Genomic DNA, 26,060 nt, shown 5'->3' with positions numbered 1-26,060 from the left:
ACCACAGTAATCTTTCTCATTACAAAGTTTTCCTCTCAGGAAGCACTCAGGCGGATGGAAAACAAATATTTTATGTTGAGTCTAATGTATCACATTCTCCAGTCTTCAGTGTTTGGTTCATCTTTCACTGGTGTGTCAAAACAATGCCACAGTTTGATACCTCAGACAAACAGGCTCTAAGTGGCTGAATACAATAATATAAGTAGAGCATATCCATTTACCCAGAGTCACTGACTGAAAATCTTCAGATCTGTTTAGGTATGATTGATTGTTTTTATGCATTTTTAATGAATCATCTGCATATTTATATAATTTTCCTCCTTTTTCATAACATCAGATAAACCCAGGGCCACACTGACAGCAGGAACAACAATCATACCAGTAGGGGGCAGTGTGATACTGACCTGCTCTGTGCAGAGCTCTGATGGATGGAAATATGAGTGGTTCAGACGAACCCAAACAACCTCTGAAGTTCAAATCAGTGATCAACAAAACAGAGATATCAGAATATCTCAAGGAGGAATCTACCGCTGCAGAGGAACAAGAGGAAACCCAGTTTACTACACTTATGAAAGTTATAAAGTCACCATTGAGAAAACCAGTAAGTTCAGTAATTTAGTTTGAAATATACATTCACTCATGATTATCAAACATACAATGTGAAGTTTTCTGTGTTGATTTCATGTTTCTATTTGTATCTCAACTGTTAATATGTGTAAACAGTTTCCAATAAAGTTGTTGTAAAACAACGACCCAACTGGCCTCAGATATTCAGAGGTGAGACGATCACTCTGACATGTGAGGTGCAGCAAGGAGGTGAAACCACTGAGTGGGAGTATAAATGGACAGTACGCAGGACACCCACACAGTGGACACACAATAATGATGTGACATTCAGAGTTTCTGAGTCCAGCAGTGGAGACTACATGTGTAAGAGTCGACGCAGAGATGACTCATATTCTTCAACAGAGTGGAGTGAAGCCTTCACATTGTCAGGATCAAGTAAGTTATGTTTGTTGTGTGATCTCCATTTGACAAATGTCATAATGGTCAGCACAGGATGAATTCAATGGTCTACAAAGCATGTTACATTGTTAGTCAGACAAAGAGCTGCAGCTGATAGTAGCCTCATTGTAGACAGTTTGTCACCACTTTGTGTCATGAACTTTCAGCTGGTATAGAGACGCCAATGCTGACCTGCTGCTCCATCACCTGAGGACAATAATGACATAAACAGGAAAAAAAAAAAATATTCAAACAAATAACAATTGATCTACAATTTCTATTAAAAAAAATACAGATTACTGTTTAAAAATTGTACAAAAAAGTTTCTTTACTATAGAAAAACTTTTGTCCGTCCAGTTTTGACTTTCTTAGGAAGCTGTTTAAATGTTCCTTTACCCCTGCATTAAGGCTTAGTGTTTCCACTGGAAGTAAACATCTCTTTTTAAAAATAGAGCTGTGTTGCATTCTGGGAAATAGTGTAATTTGAAGCTTTGATTTAAAATGAAACACTGCAATTATCAGGGGCTACACAACAGGTGGCTTCACCAGTCTGCTGCAGATCATGTAGCAGTTCTTTGGTGCAGATTTTCAGGAAAGATGTTTGGCCTCATGCATTTCAGTCTGTCTGAGGTCTGGACTTTGAATGAATCATTGCTCTCCTGCACCATCAAGTAAATGTAACACAGGCAGTGTGATCATAATGACAACATGATGTGTGACGCTTTGAATTGAATAAATTAATGAAGGATGTTTGTGATGCCAGTAGTTACATTCTTAACGTTTCATACTGGTGATACAATGAATGTGCTTAAGTTGCTAGGGACAACATATAACACGTCAAATGGTGACAACATTTCAGCCATTTTTATTTAAAAATAACTTTTCCTCAGTGCTGGATTTAAGCTTTCTTCTTTGAGATGATTTTACCTGCTTTAGAAAATACCCTTTCACAGAGCACAGATGAAACTGGGGACGTGAGAAAAGCATCATGAAGTTTGTATAAGTTGGGCAATACCTTTTTTCTGTCCTTCACAGTACTCTGGGGGGTTCTCCAGTCTTCAGTGTTTGGTATCAAACTGTGACATTGTTTAGACACAACAATAGAGGGTGAACCAAAGACAAACAGGCTCTAAGTGACTAAATACGATGATATCATTAGAGCGTATCCATTTACCCAGAGTCACTGACTGAGAAGCATCTGATGTGTTTAGTTATGATTTTTTGTTTTTATGCAATTTTACAGAATCGTGTGCATGTTTATATAATTTTCCTCTTTCATAACATCAGATAAACCCAGGGCCACACTGACAGCAGGAACAACAATCATACCAGTAGGGGGCAGTGTGACACTGACCTGCTCTGTGCAGAGCTCTGATGGATGGAAATATGAGTGGTTCAGACGAACCCAAAGAACCTCTGAAGTTCAAATCAGAGATCAACAAAACAAAGATATCAGAGTATCTGAAGGAGGAATCTACAGGTGCAGAGGAACAAGAGGAAACCCAGTTTACTACACTGATAGAAGTGATGATGTCACCATTGAGATAACCTGTGAGTTCAGTAATTTAGTTTGAAATATACATTCACTCATGATTATCAAACATACAATGTTAAGTTTTCTGTGTTGATTTCATGTTTCTATTTGTATCTCAACTGTTAATATGTGTAAACAGTTTCCAATAAAGTTGTTGTAAAACAACGACCCAACTGGCCTCAGATATTCAGAGGTGAGACGATCACTCTGACATGTGAGGTGCAGGAAGGAGGTGAAACCACTGAGTGGGAGTATGAATGGACAGTACCCAGGACACCCACACAGTGGACACACAATAATGATGTGACATTCAGAGTTTCTGTGTCCAGCAGTGGAGACTACATGTGTAAGAGTCGACGCAGAGATGACTCATATTCTTCAACAGAGTGGAGTGAAGCCTTCACGTTGTCAGCATCAAGTAAGTCATGTTTGTTGTGTGATCTCCATTTGACAAATGTCATCATGGTCAGCACAGGATGAATTCAATGGTCTACAAAGCATGTTACATTGTTAGTCAGACAAAGAGCTGCAGCTGATAGTAGCCTCATTGTAGACAGTTTGTCACCACTTTGTGTCCTGAACTTTCAGCTGGTATAGAGACGCCAATGCTGACCTGCTGCTCCATCACCTGAGGACAATATTGACATAAACAGGATAAATAAATAATATATTCAAACAAATAACAATTGATCTACAATTTCTATAAAGAAAATAATAAAAGTAATTCTGAAGTATCACCTGATCAAATACTGCCATCTTTTAAAATAAATAAAACACACACAGACATACCACCAAAAATAATGTTACTGTTTCTATGATTAACATTCTCACAACTCTGAGTCACTTCCACTCACCTTTAGCAGGAGGCTTATTGAGGTTGATCCCTTTAAAGTCTAAGACCCTAAAGACAGGTCAGTTTATTAATCAGTCCTCAAGTTCTTCTTAAATACAACCAAGAAAATATAAAACTTTCACAGTGTCGAGCAAAATGAGTTTACAGTTTGTATCACTTCAAGATCACCAAGATTTGGTCATGTTACCATTTCCATCTAGTTTTTTAAATTATTTAGATTCAATAATTTATTTTTTTTCTTTTTCTAAACTGAACTGCAGATAAACCAAAGGCCAAACTGAGAGCTGATAACACAACTGTTCCAGTAGGGGGCAGTGTGACCCTGACCTGCTCTGTGGACCCATCATCATCTGGATGGAAATATTACTGGTACAGAGATAATACCACAGTGGATGTTGTCTCCCCATCAAATGAACGAATCAATGTCTCACAGGAAGGACTCTACAGGTGCAGAGGAGGAAGAGGAAACCCAGTTTACTACACAGAGGACAGCCAAGAAGTTTACATTAACACAACTGGTGAGTTTGGATTCAGCAACAATGTTGAATGAATTGATGATAGAGGATTATTGTGAAGGTCAAAAAGCAGTATATTTAACCTCTTTGGTAATAATGCGCTTATCGGAGATGGTTGAACATGAAAAATGTGGAGTCTAGAGAATCCGTGTCAGGAATGTGATCCAAGGAGGGGAGACTAGGTGGGATTATGAATGTGAAACAATCACTTTCAGCAAATCTCCAAATCAACATAAATTCACAATTAGTTCTGCAGCAATTCTACAAGTAACACTGCAAATAGTGTAGGACAGGAGTCACAACATCAAACCACAGAGCAGAGTCATGCTGACAGTTTCTGACAGGAAACAGAAAATCTCAATGTAAACATCAGTTTTTGTTTCTTTATATTAAGATTTGGCTGTTTGACATGTTTATATAGTAAAAGTTTGTAAAGCAGATTTACTGAAGTCAACATTTTAAGAGGAAATTATAAGAGACTGGATTGTGTTGATGTGTTTATTGTGGGAAGTCAAGTCATTTAAACACAGTAGGATTTAAAATGGAGTTAAAGTGATTTCTAGTCAATGAAAATAGATGAACTGGATATTTTTCATGATAATTTTTTATAAAAGCACATCATGAAATATAAAATATAATTAAGTATTGTTGTTTGTTGTCACAGTAACTCTGTCAGGAGCTGACAGCTCTTCGTCTCCTGTGTGGTTGATTGTTGGACTGGTTTGTGGAGTCTCTCTCATTATTATTCTCCTGCTCTTGTTGTATCGCTGCAGACAGTCCAAGTGTAAGAGCCTCTTCTTTTCATGCTGTATTAGAGAGTTTATTTACTAAATACACTTTAATTATTCACACATATACATGTATTCTGATCGAACAATTCACATCACAAACATGCGTAATAACATTTGTCTCTTTCACAGCTTCCTGCTTCACCAGGTTGGTAAAATACTTTTTATTATTATTTTAAACAAACATCAGTTACTTTTGAGTTTATTGTGTTTATTTCCTGTTTCAGGTCGATCCAGTCTGACAGTCACAGTCCGGGCTCCTCCACAAATCATGGAGTCAACGAGAATGAAACTCATGTGTACGACTCTGTTCATCCTGGTCAGCACTTAAACCGATCTTTATTATCATTATTAATATTGACTTTTCATTCAGTCTCCATTAACACGAACATTTCTTAGGTTCAGTTTGTGCTCAGCAGCTTTTCAAAGAACATTTATAAAAATCCAAATAACCAACTGACTACATGCACAAAAGATCAGAAACAAACAGGATTTTACAACCTGATTGTATCTTTAACTCGACTGAAAGAATCCACAAATGTTATTGTTTCATATCAGAACAACACAAACAGTAACACCTTGATGGGTTCATGGTCTGAAAATATCTGACAGTCCTGGATTTGATTTAAACACAACTAATAAAAATCTTTCTTTGACTGATGACATTAAAATGAAACTCTGACTCTGGTTTCTTTTCATGAAGGTGATGCTAACCTCTATGAATCCATCACACAAGTGGAAGACACTGGAACTGGTACAGTTCATATTTAGAAAAGCTCAGAGCAGCTAGAGATGCAAGAAGCTTCTGATTTAAGGAGACAAACTGCATTTGATGTGTTTACAAACATTTTTATATTTCAGGTGCAGATGAACCCCAAGACGTCACATACTCTCTTATCACACTTCAAAACTTTGGAAAGAAGAGTGAGTACACAAAACATTAAATGTAGAAATAAAAGCCTGGAAAGTTTTTGAAATGTTTCAAATGAATTAATTATTTTCATTAATCTGATCATCTTCACAGAGAAGCATCATAAACCAGAGCAGAGTGCTGTTTACTCTGAGGTGAAGACGGGAGCTGCAGGTACAGTCACAAGAGTCTCATTCAGTGTTTGTACTTGAACGTGTCATCACATCATTATATTGCAGATAATTATAGGTCAACATGGAGTTTAGTTATTCACTGACCAAGCTTAGCTACTACATACGACCACTACACATCAGCAGAGTTGAATCTTATACACATCGAGGGCCGTTCAGAGTTTAGTGTAAGTTTGTCAGCTTCATATACAGAATGATATTGTTATTGTACAGTATGGTATTGTCCATCTATATGTCCCCAAACTAAACAGTTTCTCTCATGTTTTTACTCTGTAGTAATGTTCTTGTCATCATATCTGTGCTGAACAAATGTGTGCTGAGCTCTGACGTCTCTTTTAGAGGACAGTCTGATGTATGCTGAGGTCAAACACCCCAAAAAAGAAAAAGCCAAGAAAAACAAAGGTGAGCAAAGTCTGCCATCATCTCCACTGAATATTGTTCATCATGTTTATCTGCTCTTAAGATGTAAATCTGTTTATTTTAATATTTATATTTATATATTCATTACATGGTTAATACAATCTATCTTACTCTTTACATTAGTGGAGACATCCAGTTTCCTCCTGGTTAATGATATTATTGTTTTCAATGATCTTCTCTTCATTGACAGGAAAATCAAGTCCTGCGGCTGATGCAGCAGTTTATTCTGAAGTCACATCAGGAAGCTCTCTCAGTAATTCTGCTGCCATGCAGGCTGATTTATTCTTCACATTATTAAATGTCTTCAGCTCATAATATCTTTACATGTTGGAAATCACTTTGTCTTTTTGTGCTTGTCTTACAGGTCAGTGAGGAGAGCTGTAGCAGCAAAGCCAAGAAGAAGCTTTTCATGAAGCCACTCTTGCTCCTCTGCTCCACAAATATCAGACATGCTCAGCTTTATGTATAGTTACAATATTACATCATCATATAGACATATTACTCTCTTTTAGTATAAAACCAAATGGAGGTGTATTCATATTCAATATTCATGCTCTTTATCTTCGGTTACTTTTATAAAATATGTTGTAATAAACCTTGAATGTATCTAACATGTTCCAACAGCAGTGAGAAATATGTGATGTTTAGTATCTGACAGCACAATTTACACTCAGTGTTTGCAGTGTAAATACTGATATGGGCACCAACAAATACTTTAACTGTATTTGTTTACATTATATAAATAAGAATTATATCATAGGCAGTGAATACATTTGAATGTATTTCATGTATATTTTTGTGTTTCTGATCATTTTTTGCATCTTTTAGTTAGAAGGTAGAAATAAAATCTTTTTACATTTAAAATTTTATGTTTATGTTTGATTTTTTGTTTCCTGTATGAAATTATCCACAAACTAATCAGATCATCTCTCTATGTGCTGATAGTTAAATGAAAAGATAACTTGTACATGTGATAAATCTCATATGGAAGATTGCATGGAGACAGAACATCACAGAGAATTAAAGCTCTGCATCAATCATGGTCAACATGACTCAGAGAAGTAGCAGTATTATAATTCATTAATGCGACACAAACATTAGAGCTAAAAATCCAGATGGTTCTATCGAAACCAAGACAGAAACAAAACATCTGTCTGACCCTGCAGAGTCTGATTGTTTAGTCACAGTAAGGAGGAGGCACAGGTCAGTCAGGTGTAAACTTAACCAGCTGGGTTGAGCGTGGTTGGCATTTTTCTGCAAAATCAGCATGACGGTGATAAACAGTACTGATCATATCCTGTAATACAGGGTGACCATTATTTGATTTCCAAAAAAGAGGACACTTGTGCCAGTCATGAAGAACCTTTATAATACTGTTTGTATACTTGAAGAAAACTTTAACATATTTAAACAATAACATCTCTGTGCAGTTAATGAATGGTGAAATAAAAAATGTCATATAATCTTTTACAAGTCAACAAGTGCCAAAAAGAGGACAGTTGGTCACCGTGCTCTAATAGCTCAGCTGTGCTGTAGATGGGTTTCCCTCTTCACTATCAATCGTGTCTTTGTCCTATAAAGTGGGAGAGCAACTACAGCTACACTGGTGACTTTTTATTTTGTCCTGTTACCATTTGTAACTATTTTGTTGACTTTATGTGATTTTAGTTTCTAATAAAATGTCATGCAGTCCTGTGTTCCCTGATTTAATTAAATGGTAAATGTTAAAGTAAGTGGATACAGGGGAGCTGGAGAAATCTGTAAATTAAGATACAGAAGCAGGAAGTTTAGAGGTTTTATTGCAGGGTTAATAAATGGTGGTGTGAGAGAAATTCTGCACAGACTCTGAGGCTGAAAGACAAACAGTGTTTGGAGTCTGCTGTTACCATCACAGCTGTGTAGGTGGCAGTAAAACAACTTTATACTGGTTCTCAGCCACTAATGAAAAAGAAGTGAGCTTCATACAGCTCTTCATAACTTACTGTTATTATTGTATTTTAATTTTATTTGACCAGCAATAATTCAGGTCGTTAAAGTGTTTGAAATGTTATTAGTGTTATTGCTCATTATTATTACTGTGATTAGTGCAATGGCTTTAGGACCCAGGGGATCAAACAGAGGGTATAAAAAAGGAAGTAGCAGCTGGTGCTCTTCTTCTTCTCTCCTTTGTTCCGATGTGAGGCTGTGGACTGTGGTGTTTTTGGGATGCTGCAAAGTTTTGGAGTGTGAACAGAGTGTGCTGAGGAGATCGTGTCGCCATATAAGTGATCGTACTGCCCTTTAGCAGAGATTCAAGGTATAGACTGAATGTTTTTAAGTTATCTTTCTTTAAGCCTTTAAATTAGATTAATTTAAATTGATCTTTAAATTACCAGTTAAAATATTATCCTACAGGATCGAGGCCTTAGTGCTCCTGTGTTTTTGATTATTATATTAGTATATTTTTGTTTATTTGATCAGCAATAATTCAGTTCATTAAAGTTTTTGAAATAAATTGAATGACTGAATCACACTTGAAAATGTTTTTTGTTCTTGTTGTTTTATGCATTTACTCTGAGTGTGTGATTATTGTGCTGTTGTTACAGTCTTTCTGTTTTACTTCTCAGCACTGTCATCATGTGTCTGAATACACAGCATACAGTCAAACTCAACAACATCATTTGAAGATCTGATAACATTTAAAGCTGTTGAGCACCAGTGCAGGTTATCTTTGACCTGTGTTTGTGTTTTTGAATAAATCTCTTGAAGTTTTTGCAAATTAAAAATGTTGTATATTTCTGACGGATGTAAAACTTTTAAAAAACTGAAAGAAATTTCAAATAAATTCAGATCTGCAAAGAAATGCATTGATTATGTTTTATTCAAGAATCAATATCAAACAGTATCACAAGATCAATCTGCAAAGAATAACGTCTTTACTCTTCTGACTGGCCTACATGTGTGTGAAAGACTGTTGGTGGTCACCATCTATTCTGCCACAGGCTTATTTTTATCCACTGACAGGCCTCATGGTTTCTGGTTGGTTCACCATGAACAGAGGAAATGCAGCCTGTGGTTTCAGCCTCAAGTCTTCAGTGTAGCTGATGTTTAGTTTTATGTTATCAGCTCACAGCAAAGAGTTAACAAGGAATTCAGACAAAGAGCACAGTATGAATTTCACTTTGACTTCTGTGTGCATGACACATGTTTATATGATGTGCCTGTACTGGAATAACAGTACTGATCATCAAATATTCATTTATCTTTATAAAATCATGTCTCGCTAAAGTAAGAGATTATTTTGTAAACATCTTTATCATTTTTCAAATCAAACTATTATTTGCACCAAAGTTAATTTATTCAAAGCTAATAACTGAAAACAAAATGAAATTTCTTCATGTTTTTGTTCAGTGTTTGCACTTTAAGAAAAGTTTTTTCTTTACTGTGTGAATATTTCTGTAACTGTTGGTGGCCTCATAGCTGCAGGCTTATCTGCACCATCTCTGCACTTAAACATTACAGTGACTACATTATTTCCATCAGCCTGCAGAACTAAAATGAGGAAGAACAATTGAAGCTAAATATGAGCTGCCTTCTAGGTCACATGCTTTAGCCCTGATAGCTGACAGCACAGAGAGATGATGAGGAGACTGTGAGACGTTAAACAGGCAGAATACAGAGCTCAGAGTTTTAAACGTTTGACTTTCTGGTTTGTTGTCTTCACACTCCTTAAAACATGAGAAAATATTTACTGATCTTCATTTTACTATAAATAACATAATAACACCTCGGTGTGTAAATTGCCTCAATTGTTAATTTACTGTTAATAGTTAATATTTATTATTATTATCTGAAAAAGAAAACCATAAGAATCTAAAATCTAAAACAAGATGCTAAAACAGGACCAACTTTCTCTAAATGTAATCACACAGAGCTCAGATGAGTAGAGAGTGAACAGGCAGGTGTGTTTTCCACAGCAGGTGTGTGTTTGCACAACTGAAGCTTTGCAGGTTGAACACTGAAGAAGATCAGAGACAGAAGAAGACTGGATTAAGTGGATAAACTACAAGGGTGATTCTCTGCAGTCAGGCTAGTTTCCTTCGTGTGCTGTAACTGTGTGACAGTGAGTGGATGAACAGTCGACCCTTTTATGTGCAGCTATTTGAGGATGGAGAACAAATGTGCCAACCTGAGCTGACTGGAGCAAGTGAGGAAGATGACTAACACATCCCACTGAGAAGGAAGAGCTGTGGAGCTGTGACAGACTGTGGCAACATCAATGAAAAAAGGCAAAAATCTAATAATTATTTTATTACATTCCTGATATCAGACCTCTGTTTGTTTGTTTATTTGAAGCTCAGATATTAACCCTCTAAAGCCTGAATCATAAATTTTTTATAAGCTGGTGTGTTTTTGAACCTTCTGAAAAAAAAGATTTTTTCACATGAGGTGGAAAAAATCTTTTTTAGCTGCATCTGGCATTTTTGTACAAATTGTTGCTCAGTTTATCTTCAAATAAAAACATAAAGTTTTTTTTAACACATTAAACTTTGAGTTTCCTTTCAAAATGTTCACAAATCTTTTAGAAAACTGGTAAAAATATCTTTGAGAAATCGTTGAAGGCTCGGTGACTGATGTCAGCCATGTTGGATGTCTCAGCTGAGGGCTCTGCATGAATTACTGATCCCCGGTGGTTAATCTGTGCACTGCATGTGTGTCTGCATACATCAGGTTCTTTAACGTGAGCAGAAAAGGCCAAGCAACAAACTTTGTTAAAGAAGATGAAAAGAAACTTGTTGAATGTTGGTCGAATATTCTTCTGTCAGAGGAGACAAAGATAAATTTGTTCACATTCAGTCAGACAGTTCAGTGAGTCTGTAGTTGTGATACTGAAGCGTGGAGGCAGGACAAGACAACAAAGATAAAACTATGACCTGCAAAGTGTGTCAGTAACTAAGCAACAAAGCACCTTTGTATATCATAGAGAAAAGTAGGAACGCAAAACAGGAAAGAAACTTAAATGTTTGCAGTGGACAGGAAATGTGAACACGTCACACGACTGCTGTGGTCAAAGCTACAGGAGCTGTTTGAGCTTTCTATAAAAGGGAAGGAAGCACAGAGAGGTGATAGAAGAAGGAGCTGAATATAACCTTTGATCTTATCTACATTAAGTGCAGCTTCTCTTTGTTCTGCATTTATTATCAATGCAAAGTCGAACACTTTGAGATTAGAAGCAGATCAGCGTGCAGGGCTGGACGTGAGGATGGGGCACTCTTTGCTCTGTTTGCTGGGGTTATTCTGTGAGTACAATACACACCTTTACTGTTTGAATGGCAGTGATGAAGGAAAATGTTTCACAGCTAAAAGAAACATAAATTTGATGATAACTGTGCCACGTGAAGATTTAAAAAGCCTCTGTTTATATATTTATTGTGATTTTGTCAGTTGTATAATGTCTGATGATGTTTCATTCATTATTTTAGTGCTCAGTACAGTCAGACATGGAAACACTGAAGGTGAGAAACTGTTTTTTCTTCCATTTGTATCATATGTGTTGATCTTAACTAGTATTTAGCTTCTCCTGTGTTGCTCTAAATGACGTCCTCTGTGTTATATTTTGTATCATAAACCAAACATTTCATTGAGGTTATTGGTTAAAATGTTAATATAACCATGTTAAGTGTGTGAGCACTCAAGCACACACCCACGATACAAACTGTATACTTACTGAGGAGCTGTGGCTTCATACATGTGGATTTTCTTTTCATGTTTATCTGATCTGAAAATATCAACAGTGTGTGTCGTGCAGATTATCTCACTGAGTTTTGCTGTTGGCACGTATGTTGTTTCATACAGTGGGATTTTTTGGATTAATTTTTGGATTATAAATTTTTTATTAAATTTTATTAAATTTATTATTTTATTAATAATTTTATTGCTGTTTTTGTCTTCTTAGTGGATTTTGTATTTATCTAACCCCTCTGGTCTGTTAGTGCCTCTATTCTGTCTGTGCTGGTGCCCAATCTGTACCCTGTTATTGACTTATGTTGATTCTCCGTATTACTGTGAAGCACTTTGGTGTGCCTTCGGGTTTTTAAATGTGCAATATAAATAAAACAGTATTGTATTGTATTGTATTACCTCTTGGAGCTATAAAAATGCTAATTATCAAAAGCTCCACACAGATGACAAATTAAAGGAAAAACCAACATGAACATAGTAACCAAATGCTGCTCTGAGCTCAGCATAGAGTTTGTTTCCTTCATCCCTCATTTGGTGTTTTGATCAGAAGCTGTTTAACACGTCACTCCAAAGTCTCTGTAGATGTTCAGTGTGTTGAATTGTGTGGCTGCAAAAGATGATTCACATTATTTAAGTTTGCTTCAAACATTCAGAGCAACAATTTTATTCTTTTGATCTTTTTCTAAATTACAGAACTTGGAGTGAAGGCCACTCTGACAGCAGACAGATTAACTATACCAGCAGGGGGCAGTGTGACACTGACCTGCCAAGTGAACAACTCTGCTGACTTTGAATATGACTGGTTCAGAGAACCCAGTTTACACTCTAATCAGAAGTTCGCAGTAGCTGGTGAATCAAAGAGAGAACTTGTGATCTCTAAAGGCGGCATCTACGCCTGCAGAGGACGTAAAAAAGGGACAAATTCAGTCACAGTAGAAAGTGATCCAGTCATCATTCAGGAAACTGGTGAGTTTAAAAATGTCATAAGAAATAAAACAACATGGATTCTCCAAAGTTTGAAGATCAGAGGGGGATAATATTATGACAAAAAATTATGTTACAAAGTGATTTATGGCCCCAACCTGCCAAGTTATTTCTGAATATATAAAGTGTTATAAAGTTAATAAATAATAAACAATAATGGGGTTATAATATTTGATAATAATGTTTTTATTTTTAATGTTGATATGTTAATCAGTCAGAAATTAAATGTGTGGCTCAGTCATTCATAAATGTGTTTTGTGATTTGACCCCTGATGCTCCAGTTGTCACGGTTCAGCATTTTGAGTCTCGTGTGTTTTGGTATTTTATAATATGTTTTATGTTCTGAGTCCTTTGCTGTTTTGATTATTGCAGTTATTATTATTATTACCCCAGGCTCAGTTATGGCTGTTACAGTTTTAGTTCTTAGGTTTTGTTTTATGTGTTCATGTTGTGTTAACTCTGTGCCTTTCTGTCCCACGATTCAGGTCTCTATGTTCTGTCTCACAGTCTCTGTTAAGTTTAGATGTCTAGAGTTCAGTCGGTGTGTTTCCTGTTTTACTTTGAAGGTCTGCGTCTCATGTCAGTGTTTCTAGTTTTGTTTCCCTTGTCTCGTCCTGCCTAATAGACCCTGTGCATGAGAAAATGCTAACTTCCTGGTTTGAGACAGGATGTGGGGTTGTACATTTCCGGTAGCTTTACTTTGTGGTCAATCGCTACTGCGAAGATATACTCCAAAATCATGTCCAAAACACAAAAACTGAAAGATCGCGTTAAGTTACAAAGAGCAGGAGGTGGGAACACTCACCACTGTGTGTCATAAAAAATCTAATGATCAACTTTGACGTTTAAAGAGTTTAGATCATCAGTTGTTTACATCACTCAACACAAACAGAACTGCATCACTGCAGCAGAAGACACATCGTCCACATTCAGAAGCACATCTCTGTATAGTGACTGGTCTTATGATTTAAACAGGCAAATGTTCAGCATTCAAACTACAGGTGAAGAATAGTCAAACCAGATGTTTCCCCGTTATGTTGATATCAGCTAGTCAAGTACACACCTACACAGCATGTGAACAAACCGTGAAAAAAAGCCACACAAAAAATGAATGATTGCTGGTAAGGGTTTCTATACATTAGTATTTACGAAGGGTATGTTGTGACTTACCTTCAAAATTACAGTGGTCCCTCGCTATGACGCGGTTCACTTTTCACCTCTCTGTTTCGCACATTTTTTAGTGCAAGTTTGCATGCTTTTTGTTTTTTTTTACATCACATTGTGTCCTGCATCCTGATCGCTGCAGACGATCTCCTCCGTGCCGTCTCTCCTGTACAGTACAGAATCGCTGCATTGATCGCTGCAGTGTGACTCTGAAGTGCAGTCACACTGCTTTTTCCCCAACAAACACAACAATGTCGACGAAACGTTTACCACCGTCAAAAAAATAAAATTGGCTACTTGATTTCACCTATCACTGGTTATTTTTAGAACATAACACCCGCGATAAACGAGGGACCGCTGTTTACAAATACTGAGAAATATAGAATTTAAATCCTTTCTCTGTTCTGCTCTGAGGCACGGGGGAAAAATATCGACAGGTCTATGAACAGCATCTACATATATATTTCATAAATGCCCAAGAAATGTAAATCTCCCCTTGATTCATCAATTTGGTTGACTTGTTCTGGAAAAAGTGGCAGTAAACAAGGAGCGAATATAACACTGGAAACGAAGCGCCCTACAGGAGTTTCCCCACCGGAAGTAGCATATGCTAATGTGCACATAGTCTATTACTCCCAGCTGTGCTCTCCTACTGTGTCTCATTCCCTTCATTATACTGCAGCTCTGTTACCATGTTGAGACAGAAATCAGAGAAAATTTGAAATGTCTTAAACTGCAAGGAAGGAAAATAAACAATTTAAAAAAAATATTTGTGTAGATTTTGTTTTGTTGAAATTTGAGTCACCTGAAGAAATCTTTTAAAATTTAGGATTTTTTACATTTACATCGTATCAGGTGTATATTTTCTTTCCTGCTTTTTCATAACAGCAGATAGACTCAGGGCCACACTGACAGCAGGAACAACAAACATACCAGTAGGGGGCAGTGTGACACTGACCTGCTCTGTGCAGAGCTCTGATGGATGGAAATATGAGTGGTTCAGACGAACCCAAAGAACCTCTGAAGGTAAAATCAGAGATCAACAAAACAGAGATATCAGAGTATCTGAAGGAGGAATCTACAGGTGCAGAGGAACAAGAGGAAACCCAGTTTACTACACTGATACAAGTTATGATGTCACCATTGAGATAACCTGTGAGTTCAGTCATTTAGTTTGAAATATACATTCACTCATGATTATCAAACATACAATGTGAAGTTTTCTGTGTTGATTTCATGTTTCTATTTGTATCTCAACTGTTAATATGTGTAAACAGTTTCCAATAAAGTTGTTGTAAAACAACAACCCAACTGGCCTCAGATATTCAGTGGTGAGACGATCACTCTGACATGTGAGGTGCAGGAAGGAGGTGAAATCACTGAGTGGGAGTATGGATGGAGAGGACCCAGGACACCCACACAGTGGACACACAATAATGATGTGACATTCAGAGTTTCTGAGTCCAGCAGTGGAGACTACATGTGTAAGAGTCGACGCAGAGATGACTCATATTCTTCAACAGAGTGGAGTGAAGCCTTCACATTGTCAGCATCAAGTAAGTCATGTTTGTTGTGTGATCTCCATTTGACAAATGTCATAATGGTCAGCACAGGATGAATTCAATGGTCTACAAAGCATGTTACATTGTTAGTCAGACAAAGAGCTGCAGCTGATAGTAGCCTCATTGTAGACAGTTTGTCACCACTTTGTGTCATGAACTTTCAGCTGGTATAGAGACGCCAATGCTGACCTGCTGCTCCATCACCTGAGGACAATATTGACATAAACAGGATAAATAAATAATATATTCAAACAAATAACAATTGATCTACAATTTCTATAAAAAAATACAGATTACTGTTTAAAAATTGTACAGAAAAGTTTCTTTACTATAGAAAAACTTTTGTCCGTCCAGTTTTGACTTTCTTAGGAAGCTGTTTAAATGTTCCTTTATCCCTGCATTAAGGCTTTGTGTTTCCACTGGAAGTAAACATCTCTTTTTAAAAATAGAGCTGTGTTGCATTCTGGGAAATAGTGTAATTTGAAGCTTCGATTTAAAATGAAACACTGCAATTATCAGGGGCTACACAACAGGTGGCTTCACCAGTCTGCTGCAGATCATGTAGCAGTTCTTTGGTGCAGATTTTCAGGAAAGATGTTTGGCCTCATGCATTTCAGTCTGTCTGAGGTCTGGACTTTGAATGAATCATTGCTCTCCTGCACCATCAAGTAAATGTAACACAGGCAGTGTGATCATAATGACAACATGATGTGTGACGCTTTGAAATGAATAAATTAATGAAGGATGTTTGTGATGCCAGTATTTACATTCTTAACGTTTCATACTGGTGATACAATAAATGTGCTTAAGTTACTAGGGACAACATATAACACGTCAAATGGTGACAACATTTCAGCCATTTTTATTTAAAAACAACTTTTCCTCAGTGCTGGATTTAAGCTTTCTTTTTTGAGATGATTTTACCTGCTTTAGAAAATACCCTTTCACAGAGCACAGATGAAACTGGGGAACTGAGAAAAGCATCATGAAGTTTGTATAAGTTGGGCAATACCTTTTTTCTGTCCTTCACAGTACTCTGGGGGGTTCTCCAGTCTTCAGTGTTTGGTATCAAACTGTGACATTGTTTAGACACAACAATAGAGGGTGAACCAAAGACAAACAGGCTCTAAGTGACTAAATACGATAATATCATTAGAGCGTATCCATTTACCCAGAGTCACTGACTGAGAAGCATCTGATGTCTTTAGTTATGATTTTTTGTTTTTATGCAATTTTACAGAATCGTGTGCATGTTTATATAATTTTCCTCTTTCATAACATCAGATAAACCCAGGGCCTCACTGACAGCAGGAACAACAATCATACCAGTAGGGGGCAGTGTGACACTGACCTGCTCTGTGCAGAGCTCTAATGGATGGAAATATGAGTGGTTCAGACGAACCCAAACAACCTCTGAAGGTAAAATCAGAGGTCAACAAAACAGAGATATCAGAGTATCTGAAGGAGGAATCTACAGCTGCAGAGGAACAAGAGGAAACCCAGTTTACTACACTGATAGAAGTGATGATGTCACCATTTGGATAACCTGTGAGTTCAATAATTTAGTTTGAAATATACATTCACTCATGATTATCAAACACACAATGTGAAGTTTTCTGTGTTGATTTCATGTTTCTATTTGTATCTCAACTGTTAATATGTGTAAACAGTTTCCAATAAAGTTGTTGTAAAACAACAACCCAACTGGCCTCAGATATTCAGAGGTGAGACGATCACTCTGACATGTGAGGTGCAGGAAGGAGGTGAAACCACTGAGTGGGAGTATGAATGGAGAGGACCCAGGACACCCACACAGTGGACACACAATAATGATGTGACATTCAGTGTTTCTGAGTCCAGTGGAGACTACATGTGTAAGAGTCGACGCAGAGATGACTCATATTCTTCAACAGAGTGGAGTGAAGCCTTCACATTGTCAGTATCAAGTAAGTCATGTTTGTTGTGTGATCTCCATTTGACAAATGTCATAATGGTCAGCACAGGATGAATTCAATGGTCTACAAAGCATGTTACATTGTTAGTCAGACAAAGAGCTGCAGCTGATAGTAGCCTCATTGTAGACAGTTTGTCACCACTTTGTGTCATGAACTTTCAGCTGGTATAGAGACGCCAATGCTGACCTGCTGCTCCATCACCTGAGGACAATATTGACATAAACAGGATAAATAAATAATATATTCAAACAAATGGTAAATGGCCTGTATTTGTATAGCGCTTTACACATCCACAGCCACCCTGGGGCGCACTGACAGAGGCGAGGCTGCTGAACACTGGAGCCACCGGGCCCTTTGACTACCACCAGTAGGGTGATGTGTCTTGCCCAAGGACACAACGGGGGCTCAAACCGGCAACCTTCCGATGACAAGGCGAACTCCCAACTCTTGAGCCACGATATAACAACAAATCTATAATTTCTCGATAAAAGAAGAATAAAAGTCATTCTGGCCTAACATGTCAAATACTGTCATTTGTTAAAAGAAATAAAACACACACAGACATACCATCAAAAATAATTGTACTGTTTCTATGATTAACATTCTCACAACTCTGAGTCACTTCCACTCACGTTTAGCAGGAGGCTTATTCAGATTGATCCCTTTAAACTCTCAGACCCTAAAGACGGACCACCTTATTAATCAGTCCTCAAGTACTTCTTAAATACAGCAAAGTAAATGTAAAATTTTCACAGTATCGATCAAAATGAGTTTACAGTTTGTATCACTTCAAGATCACCAAGATTATGTCATGTTACCATTTCCATCTAGTTTTTTAAATTATTTAGATTCAATAATTTTTTTTTTCTTTTTCTAAACTGAACTGCAGATAAACCAAAGGCCAAACTGAGAGCTGATAACACAACTGTTCCAGTAGCGGGCAGTGTGACCCTGACCTGCTCTGTGAACTCATCATCATCATCTGGATTGAAATACTACTGGTACAGAGATAATACCACAGTGGATGTTGTCTCCCCATCAAATGAACGAATCAATGTCTCACAGGAAGGACTCTACAGGTGCAGAGGAGGAAGAGGAAACCCAGTTTACTACACAGAGGACAGCCAAGAAATTCAGATTAACAAAACTGGTGAGCTTGGATTCAGCAACAATATTGAATAGATTGATGATTGAGGATTACTATGAAGGTCAAACAGCATTATATCTCATGGTAACCTCTTTGGCATTGTAATAATGTTCTTATTGGAAATGGTTGAACATTAATAGTCACATAAAATGTGGAGTCTAGAGAATCAGTGTCAGGAATGTGATCCAAGGAGGGGAGACTAGGTGGGATTATGAATGTGAAACAACCACTTTCAGCAAATCTCCAAATCAACATAAATTCACAGTTAGTTCTGTAACAACTCTACAAGTAAGACTGCAAGTAGTGTAGAACAGGAGTCACAACATGAAACCACAGAGCAGAGTCATGCTGACAGTTTCTGACAGGAAACAGAAAATCTCAATGTAAACATCAGTTTTTGTTTCTTTATATTAAGATTTGACACATTTGACATATTTATATAGTAAAAGTTTGTAAAGCAGATTTACTGAAGTCAACATTTTAAGAGGAAATTTTAAGGACTTGTTGGAAAGGAAGGACTGTCGATGTGTTCGTTGTGGAGAATCAACACATTTTAAGTTTCTTAGTAATGAATTATTATTTGTTGTCACAGTAACTGTGTCAGGAGCTGACAGCTCTTCGTCTCCTGTGTGGTTGACTGTTCGACTGGTTTGTGGAGTCTCTCTCATTATTATTCTCCTGCTCTTGTTGTATCGCTGCACAACAACCAACAGTGAGACCTTTTCCTTTATTTACTACAAACACTTTATCATTCAAATACACAAATGCATCATGAGCTTCATGTAAAAGCAAAAGTCTTATTTTATATTTTAATAAAGGTGCCACTAATGAGCAGACGCTCAATCAGGATGAAGATCAGCAGCAAGTGTACTCCTCTCTTCTTCATGGTTAGTTTTTAATCTACATTCACATATTGTGATGCGATTTGCAACAAGACTGTACTTATTACATCTGCTGCAGATTTTAATATAAAGGTAATTTGCAAGAATATTTGTGTTTAAATTAGTATCACAGACATGAGGTGACTGATTTTCTCTGACCTGCAGGTGTTCGTTCTGTCTATGAGACAGTCAGAAGATGTGAAAACACTGAAAATGGTAAAGTTTACACTTTCATTAATACAGAGCTTGTGGAAGCTGGATGATTATACAATAACTGTGTTTAACATGAAAGTCAATCAGATTCTTATTTCAGGTCCAGCAGAAGGTGATTACACCAATGTCACATCTGTGATTCAGCTCAAAATCATTAACAAGACAAGTGAGTGCACAAAATGTGAGATTTGAAAGGCAAAATATACATTGGTAATTATTCTCTCTGATAACAAATGCATTTGTGGACAAAACAGAAGGTGTTTGTTTTGAAATGCTTTCATTTGATCACCTCAACAGGACGACGTGGTGACCCAGAGGAGAGCTCTGACTACAATAATGTCAATCCAAATTCAGCCACAGCTCTAAAATCTTAACAGCAGCTCTTTAGCTGTTTTTCTCTTTTTCCTTGTAAAGTCTCTTTGAACTTGAAGTGACTTTGAGTGAGAAGGTGAAGATTTTGAATTCAAAGCAATGATCCTGACAGCCTGAGTTTATATTTCCTTTAGAAAAAATCGTTCAGTGTGTTTCACTTGTTTCTCTCCCATTAGAAAATAATTTTGATGAACTTTAATGTGCTGTAGATCTGTTTATTTTTGTTTTTAACTATTTCTTTATTTTTTTTATATATTACAATTTTCTTTCTGGGAAGCATTTTGTAACTTTGCTAATAAAAGTGTGATATAAGTAAAGTGTGTTGTTGTGTGTCAGACTGAGAGTACATGTTACAGCTGTTCAGTGTTGCGCATGAATCCACTCAAAGAGAGCTTTCATTTAAAGACACTCATTGTCATTTAAAACAACTTACAACATGTGATGATCAGAAGCTGTTAGCTTCCTGCTAGCTAAGAGTGACTAATAAAAGCATCATAACAAGACTCATTCTTCATAAATAAAGAGACAAACAAAACATGGTACCAGGAGTAAATCTAAGCTGAGGTGCGTCGTGGATGACAATAATGGATTCTGTCAAACTGCCAGAGAGTTTGAAGCTGACGGGAAACGTCGCCATCTTTCTGCAAGAAATGTGGCGTTACTGCTTACAGTAGCAGGGCCCCAAGCTATTTAAGTGTACAATGTGTTTGGTAAGCGATGTATACGATGAGCCAGGTGATAAAGTTTGATGTTGTCATGGAAAAGTTTCATGCCCTTTGCTCTCCTAAGAAGAATGAGACATATGACAGATACATTTTTCGCTTGAGGATTCAGCAGTTATGCAAGTCATTTTTGTCTGACCTGAAGCGTAAAGCGCGAAGTGCAACTTTGCTACGCTCCATGACTCGATGATCCGTGACCAAATTGCTTTTGGCGTGGTGGATAGAAAAGTCAAAGAATGGCTACTGAGAGAAACCGCCCTTTTGCTAGAAGGAGCTATACAGATTTGTCAAGCATGTGAATTGTCACAACAGCATGTTAAGACTTTCAGTGAAATGGGTGCCACTGCCGTCAATGACAGCGCTACTGTGGGAGCTGTTTCCAGTCCGAGGGGGAAACGCACACTGCTGCGACCTGACAGCAGGATGTTGGACTGCAAGCGCTGTGGCCAGAAGCACATGCCCAAACATTGTCCAGCCCATAGTAGAACATGCTCAACATGCCACGGGAAGAACCACTTTGAGAAGCAATGCTTCTCAAAAAGTAAAGAGGAAAAGAAAAAAATGATCAATAAACACAGTGACACATTTTTTGTTGGTTTGGTTAACTGTGAAAATGAGCCAGACAAAGAAATCAATGCCATAATGGAAGACAAATAGACAGTGCAGCAGCAGAATGGACCTAAAAATAAACGTCCATATTTTTTAAGTTATATGAAGCTTTGAGTAGTTTTTTTAGTACTGCTGTGTTTGTTGCATCATATTGCTGTAATTGTTTATATGCTTTATATATTCTGAGCTAAGTTGATCTATAGTGTTACATCATATTCTATAAGGATGCTATGTGTTTGTATACTTTCTGCCCAGTTTGACCCATTTAGCAGAAGTCAGCCTGTTTAAGGCTCTGATATCTATTCTGTATCACTTAAAGCAGTTATGACATGGTCTGATTTTCTCACCCAATAAAGGAATATTTCATATATCAGTCTACTCTTCATTCTATCAGAAACAATCATCACAGCCTGTAAACTTTCTTTTTACCCATATTTGTAAGCATTCATACAGACTTAGTAATGCCAACATATTAAAAGAACAATATCTGTCTCTTACGTATAATACAGTGCAAAAGATACTTGTCTTTGAGTGAAGATATAAAGTGATAAGAAATATAAATAAATGCAAGTTGAATCTTTACTGAAGCTCAGTATTTGGCACAGTTCAGGCTCTTTGCTGTAATAAATTATAATTAATATAATAATAAATTATATTATTATAATCTGCCTGGGACAGACTGACGACCTGTCCAGGGTGTACCCTGCATCTCGCCCTATGACAGCTGGGATAGGGTCCAGTACCTCCCGCGCCCATGAAAGGGATAAGTGTAATTGTATATGTATAATAAATGTAACTGTAATGACACTTGTCTCATTAGTGACATTAGCTAATTGTTATTTCCTTGCTCATCTTAAAGCTACAGTTGGGTACAGAAATGAAGCCCAACAATCATGTTTTTACAGTCTCGTGGTCTCAGCTTAACAAACTTAACAAACCAAAACATCTCATAAAAAAAACAAGAACAAGCCCCTTCCCCCCTCTGCGCTTGCCTGATACAGACAACAGGCTCTTCCGCTGCAATCTCTTGTCGTCAATAAATAACGTTTAGGGAGCTCTATAGTATTCAATACGATGACCCTGCATGTCAGTTCTTGATGTGAAGGGGGTACCCGGTGCGTCGATAAGTGAAGCAGAGGAAGCCTGACCATGCGTTGCACATTTGATGAGTTAGAAGCGAGAACGTGTTGCAACAGTGTAGTTGTACTTGCTCACCTTCATTGTAAGACAAGTGTATGGCCAATAGTAAAGAGGGAAGTATCTACAGTAAACACAGACTGCTACTTCTCTGAGGTGATCCAGTAATGTTGCACTAATGAATTAGGCTATCCACTTTAGCTAAAGTTATTAAGTTAGCTAAAGAGTTGGGATGCTGTGTAAGACATAAATAAAGCTAAAATACAAAGGCTTGGACTTTCATACCCATGTTTCCCTACTGTAGGGGTCTCTGCAAGCATACAGAACTCTGAGAGGGTACAATATGGCAACACTGGAATTCTACTGGAAATAGTCGATAATATTTGTTTGTCAAAGCTGAACCCAGGGCTAATTACACTAAATTATCAGTTTTAGCTAACAGCTACAATAAGCATAAAAGTTACTGCACGCCTATCATTTGTTAAAATGACGCTTGTTCTTATACATGTAATACATTTATTACCAACCTAATAGTTTATCCACTTGTCAGTCGACATGGCGAATGACTTCTGAAGTCTTAATCCACCGTTACTGATTTCTAGAATCGATTTGTTTTGATTTCACTCAATTCGATTTGAATCTGGGAAATTTTGCCTTAGACAGTCAGAAATATTATGAGTCTGATTATGATTCTTATCAGTACATATCCAAAATTTTATATCTATAAAATGTGTAAGCATCACAGCAGACGCATCTATGTCAAAGTAACTGAGGATAAAACACAGAAAAACATGAAGGAGAGTTTCCTGGCCTAGGTTCTTATAGCAGATGGTCTTAAAAATATTCTGCAGTGGATCAAAAACAAAAGAGAACCACTAATCAACATATGGACATTACCTGATGCTGCTCAAGTGAAGCAGAGCAAAGTTACAGAGCTTTTATTAGAGACATAAAGCATTTTGCAATTTTGCATAATTTTAAAAAGTTGTTCAGTATTGAACAGCAGAAATGAACAGCAAAAGTAAGACGGATTTCATAACACGTTAACGCTGTTTATGTGAAGTGTAGTTTGGATCTTCTTTTGCTGCTGGTTCAGTCAATATTGTTTGGAGAGCGATAAAACCTGCAGCTTCAGAATCTAGCGCAAAAAGGACGTAAACACAGAGCGCGGACCTGCCGATGCGTCAAAATCAGAGCTGTTGGCTTTCAGCCCAGACCGTCCGTGTCTGTGCCTTCAGGTGAGAAAGCAGACATATCGCTGATTCTGATGCGTCCGCGGTTCTGTGCTTTGTGTTTATGTCTTCGTGCAGAATCCGTTTACCTGCTCTCATTAACCTCCTAGGACCTGGCGTCCACATATGTGGACATCACATTTTGGGTTGTCTAGACCAAAATACAAAAGTTTGCTCTACAAGGGCCTGATATCCACTTACGAGGACACAAATTTAAAACAAATTTAACTATGTGTAGAAAAATACATAAGAAGATACTGTGCTATGTTACCTATAATATGACTGAATTAACTCTAAAAGATTACCAGCACATGCTCCTTGTTTAAAGTTTTTATTATAGTTTGTACTTTAAAAAAAAAACAAAAAAAACCCAAATAAGTTAATAACTACTGTGAGCTGATAACAGAAAACTAGACATTTGGTACAAAGAAGACTTCAGGTGGAAACCACAGTCAAACAAAATATGACCAAGGAAATGGACAACAGGAAATCAAACTAGATACACGACACAACTTCAAAATAAAACAGGAAATCAAAAGCTAGGGCACTGAAGATAGGAGACCTTGAAAGAGGAGGATGGCGCAAAGTAATAATTCAAAGGAAACAAATTGTGACTAATTAAAAAAACGTTCACAGGAACATAGAGCAGAGCACTGAATAATAATCAAAAATGAAAGTAATAACTAATAATAAACAAGAATTTAAAAGTGTTTAAATGTTTAAAACTGAGTCAGGACCATGACATCAGCAAGTAGTGTTTAAAAAGAGGCAAAAATCCCCCAATCAAACTAACTCATTAGGTGATGTTAAAAATTTCTGGTAAAAGACAATCTATCAAAGTCTGTATGGTGTGTATTGCCTAAGCTGACGAGCAGAGTGCAAACACATAGAAATTATAAAAGTCAACTGAAGTGCTGTCAGAGCACATCAAACCCAAACATGGTACTTGAAACAGATACTTGAAATGCATCTAAACAAAGAAGACGAAGGAAAACAAAAAAAACCCAGACAGAATAAGTCAAATACAGTAAAAACACGACACAGTGTTTCTCTAATGTAAGCTCAGTACTACACTGAAGAACACAAATACATGATAAAACTCTATAAATGAGTTCAGTGATGAATAGTAAAAGAATTAAACGATTTTCAGATCATTCTAAAAATAAATGACTGAATATTAACTGTGTGCGTGTTTCTGCTTTGCTGAACTGTGTCCAGCTGTTAGAATGAGCACTGAAATAAATGGTTACACAGTCTCAGTAACATGCAAGACTAAATAAAGCCACGGGATGATGCACATCTCACTTTTGTGTTGGAGGTTTTTCAAGATTTGTTGTGACACTAAACAGGAAATAATTGACTGGACCTTTGAACTGAAGCAAAGCAAAATGATTTTACTCAATAACAAGAAAAATAATAATTTTTATTGATGGACAGGTGCAGATGTAAACAGACAGCAGAGTAATCTTCATGTTTGTGTTGACAGCTACAAGGTTTAAAAATAATGGGTTGCATTTATATAGCACTATTTGGGGACCTCAAAGCGCTTTACAATACCATTATTCATTCACTCTCACATTCACACACTGGTGGAGGCAGCTATAGTTGTAGCCACAGCTGCCCTGGGACAGACTGACAGAAGCGTCATCGGCCCCTCTGACCACCACCAGTAGGCGGTAGGTGAAGTGTCTTGCCCAAGGACACAACGACCGAGACTGTCCGAGCTGGGGCTCCAACCGGCAACCTTCCGATTACAAGACGAACTGCCAACTCTTGAGTCATGATCGCCCATTTAAATAATGATTCATGACAAAATTTAATTTGTTACATTCAGTTAAAAATCACTTTTTGTGTTGAGAGTAGGGCTGCCACGATTAGTCGATTACTCACGATTATTTTGACTATTAAACTCTAATTTAATAGTCAACGCGTCATTTGAAGTTTTATAAGATCCCAAAAGACGCAGGAATAAGTAGTAGGATTTAAGAGTGTAATAACAGACTGAAACAGAAGATGGCAGCACTGCATGAAGAAGGATGCCAGCTGCTATTAAACCCCGAAGAAGTAGAAGCTGTGTCCGGTATCGTAGCTGTGTCCACATCCTCCTGCCCCAGCATTAGTAGGCCGATTATGTTAGAGCAACAC

The 26,060-nt window shown here is 37.2% G+C and overlaps 2 protein-coding genes across 2 annotated transcripts in view; both read left to right on the top strand.

Annotated features, from left to right (window-relative positions):
• LOC148104189 (basement membrane-specific heparan sulfate proteoglycan core protein-like) overlaps positions 1-6,588 on the top strand; it is a 41,160-nt gene extending 34,572 nt beyond the window's left edge. The window contains exons 13-27 of the mRNA XM_087838294.1: positions 333-601; positions 724-1,002; positions 1,173-1,175; positions 2,293-2,556; positions 2,679-2,957; positions 3,653-3,914; positions 4,594-4,691; positions 4,828-4,843; positions 4,923-5,014; positions 5,399-5,449; positions 5,557-5,619; positions 5,720-5,779; positions 6,136-6,198; positions 6,407-6,469; positions 6,581-6,588. Of these exons, the coding sequence (XP_087694420.1) occupies positions 333-601; positions 724-1,002; positions 1,173-1,175; positions 2,293-2,556; positions 2,679-2,957; positions 3,653-3,914; positions 4,594-4,691; positions 4,828-4,843; positions 4,923-5,014; positions 5,399-5,449; positions 5,557-5,619; positions 5,720-5,779; positions 6,136-6,198; positions 6,407-6,469; positions 6,581-6,588 (1,870 nt within the window). The remainder of the gene's footprint in view (positions 1-332; positions 602-723; positions 1,003-1,172; positions 1,176-2,292; positions 2,557-2,678; positions 2,958-3,652; positions 3,915-4,593; positions 4,692-4,827; positions 4,844-4,922; positions 5,015-5,398; positions 5,450-5,556; positions 5,620-5,719; positions 5,780-6,135; positions 6,199-6,406; positions 6,470-6,580) is intronic.
• An 8,487-nt stretch (positions 6,589-15,075) lies between these two features.
• On the top strand, positions 15,076-20,217 carry LOC148104188 (Fc receptor-like protein 5). The gene is made up of 11 exons (XM_087838293.1): positions 15,076-15,169; positions 15,363-15,641; positions 16,932-17,195; positions 17,318-17,593; positions 17,764-17,766; positions 18,492-18,752; positions 19,354-19,438; positions 19,545-19,636; positions 19,796-19,846; positions 19,944-20,009; positions 20,141-20,217. Exons 1-11 carry the CDS (start codon positions 15,076-15,078, stop codon positions 20,215-20,217), a joined length of 1,548 nt encoding a protein of 515 aa, XP_087694419.1.
• Positions 20,218-26,060: the final 5,843 nt, after the last annotated feature.

This window comes from Neolamprologus brichardi, chromosome 3 (assembly GCF_056152115.1).
Source record: "Neolamprologus brichardi isolate AB-2024 chromosome 3, ASM5615211v1, whole genome shotgun sequence".
Lineage (NCBI taxonomy): Eukaryota > Metazoa > Chordata > Actinopteri > Cichliformes > Cichlidae > Neolamprologus > Neolamprologus brichardi.
This window is presented reverse-complemented; position numbering and strand designations above follow the sequence as displayed.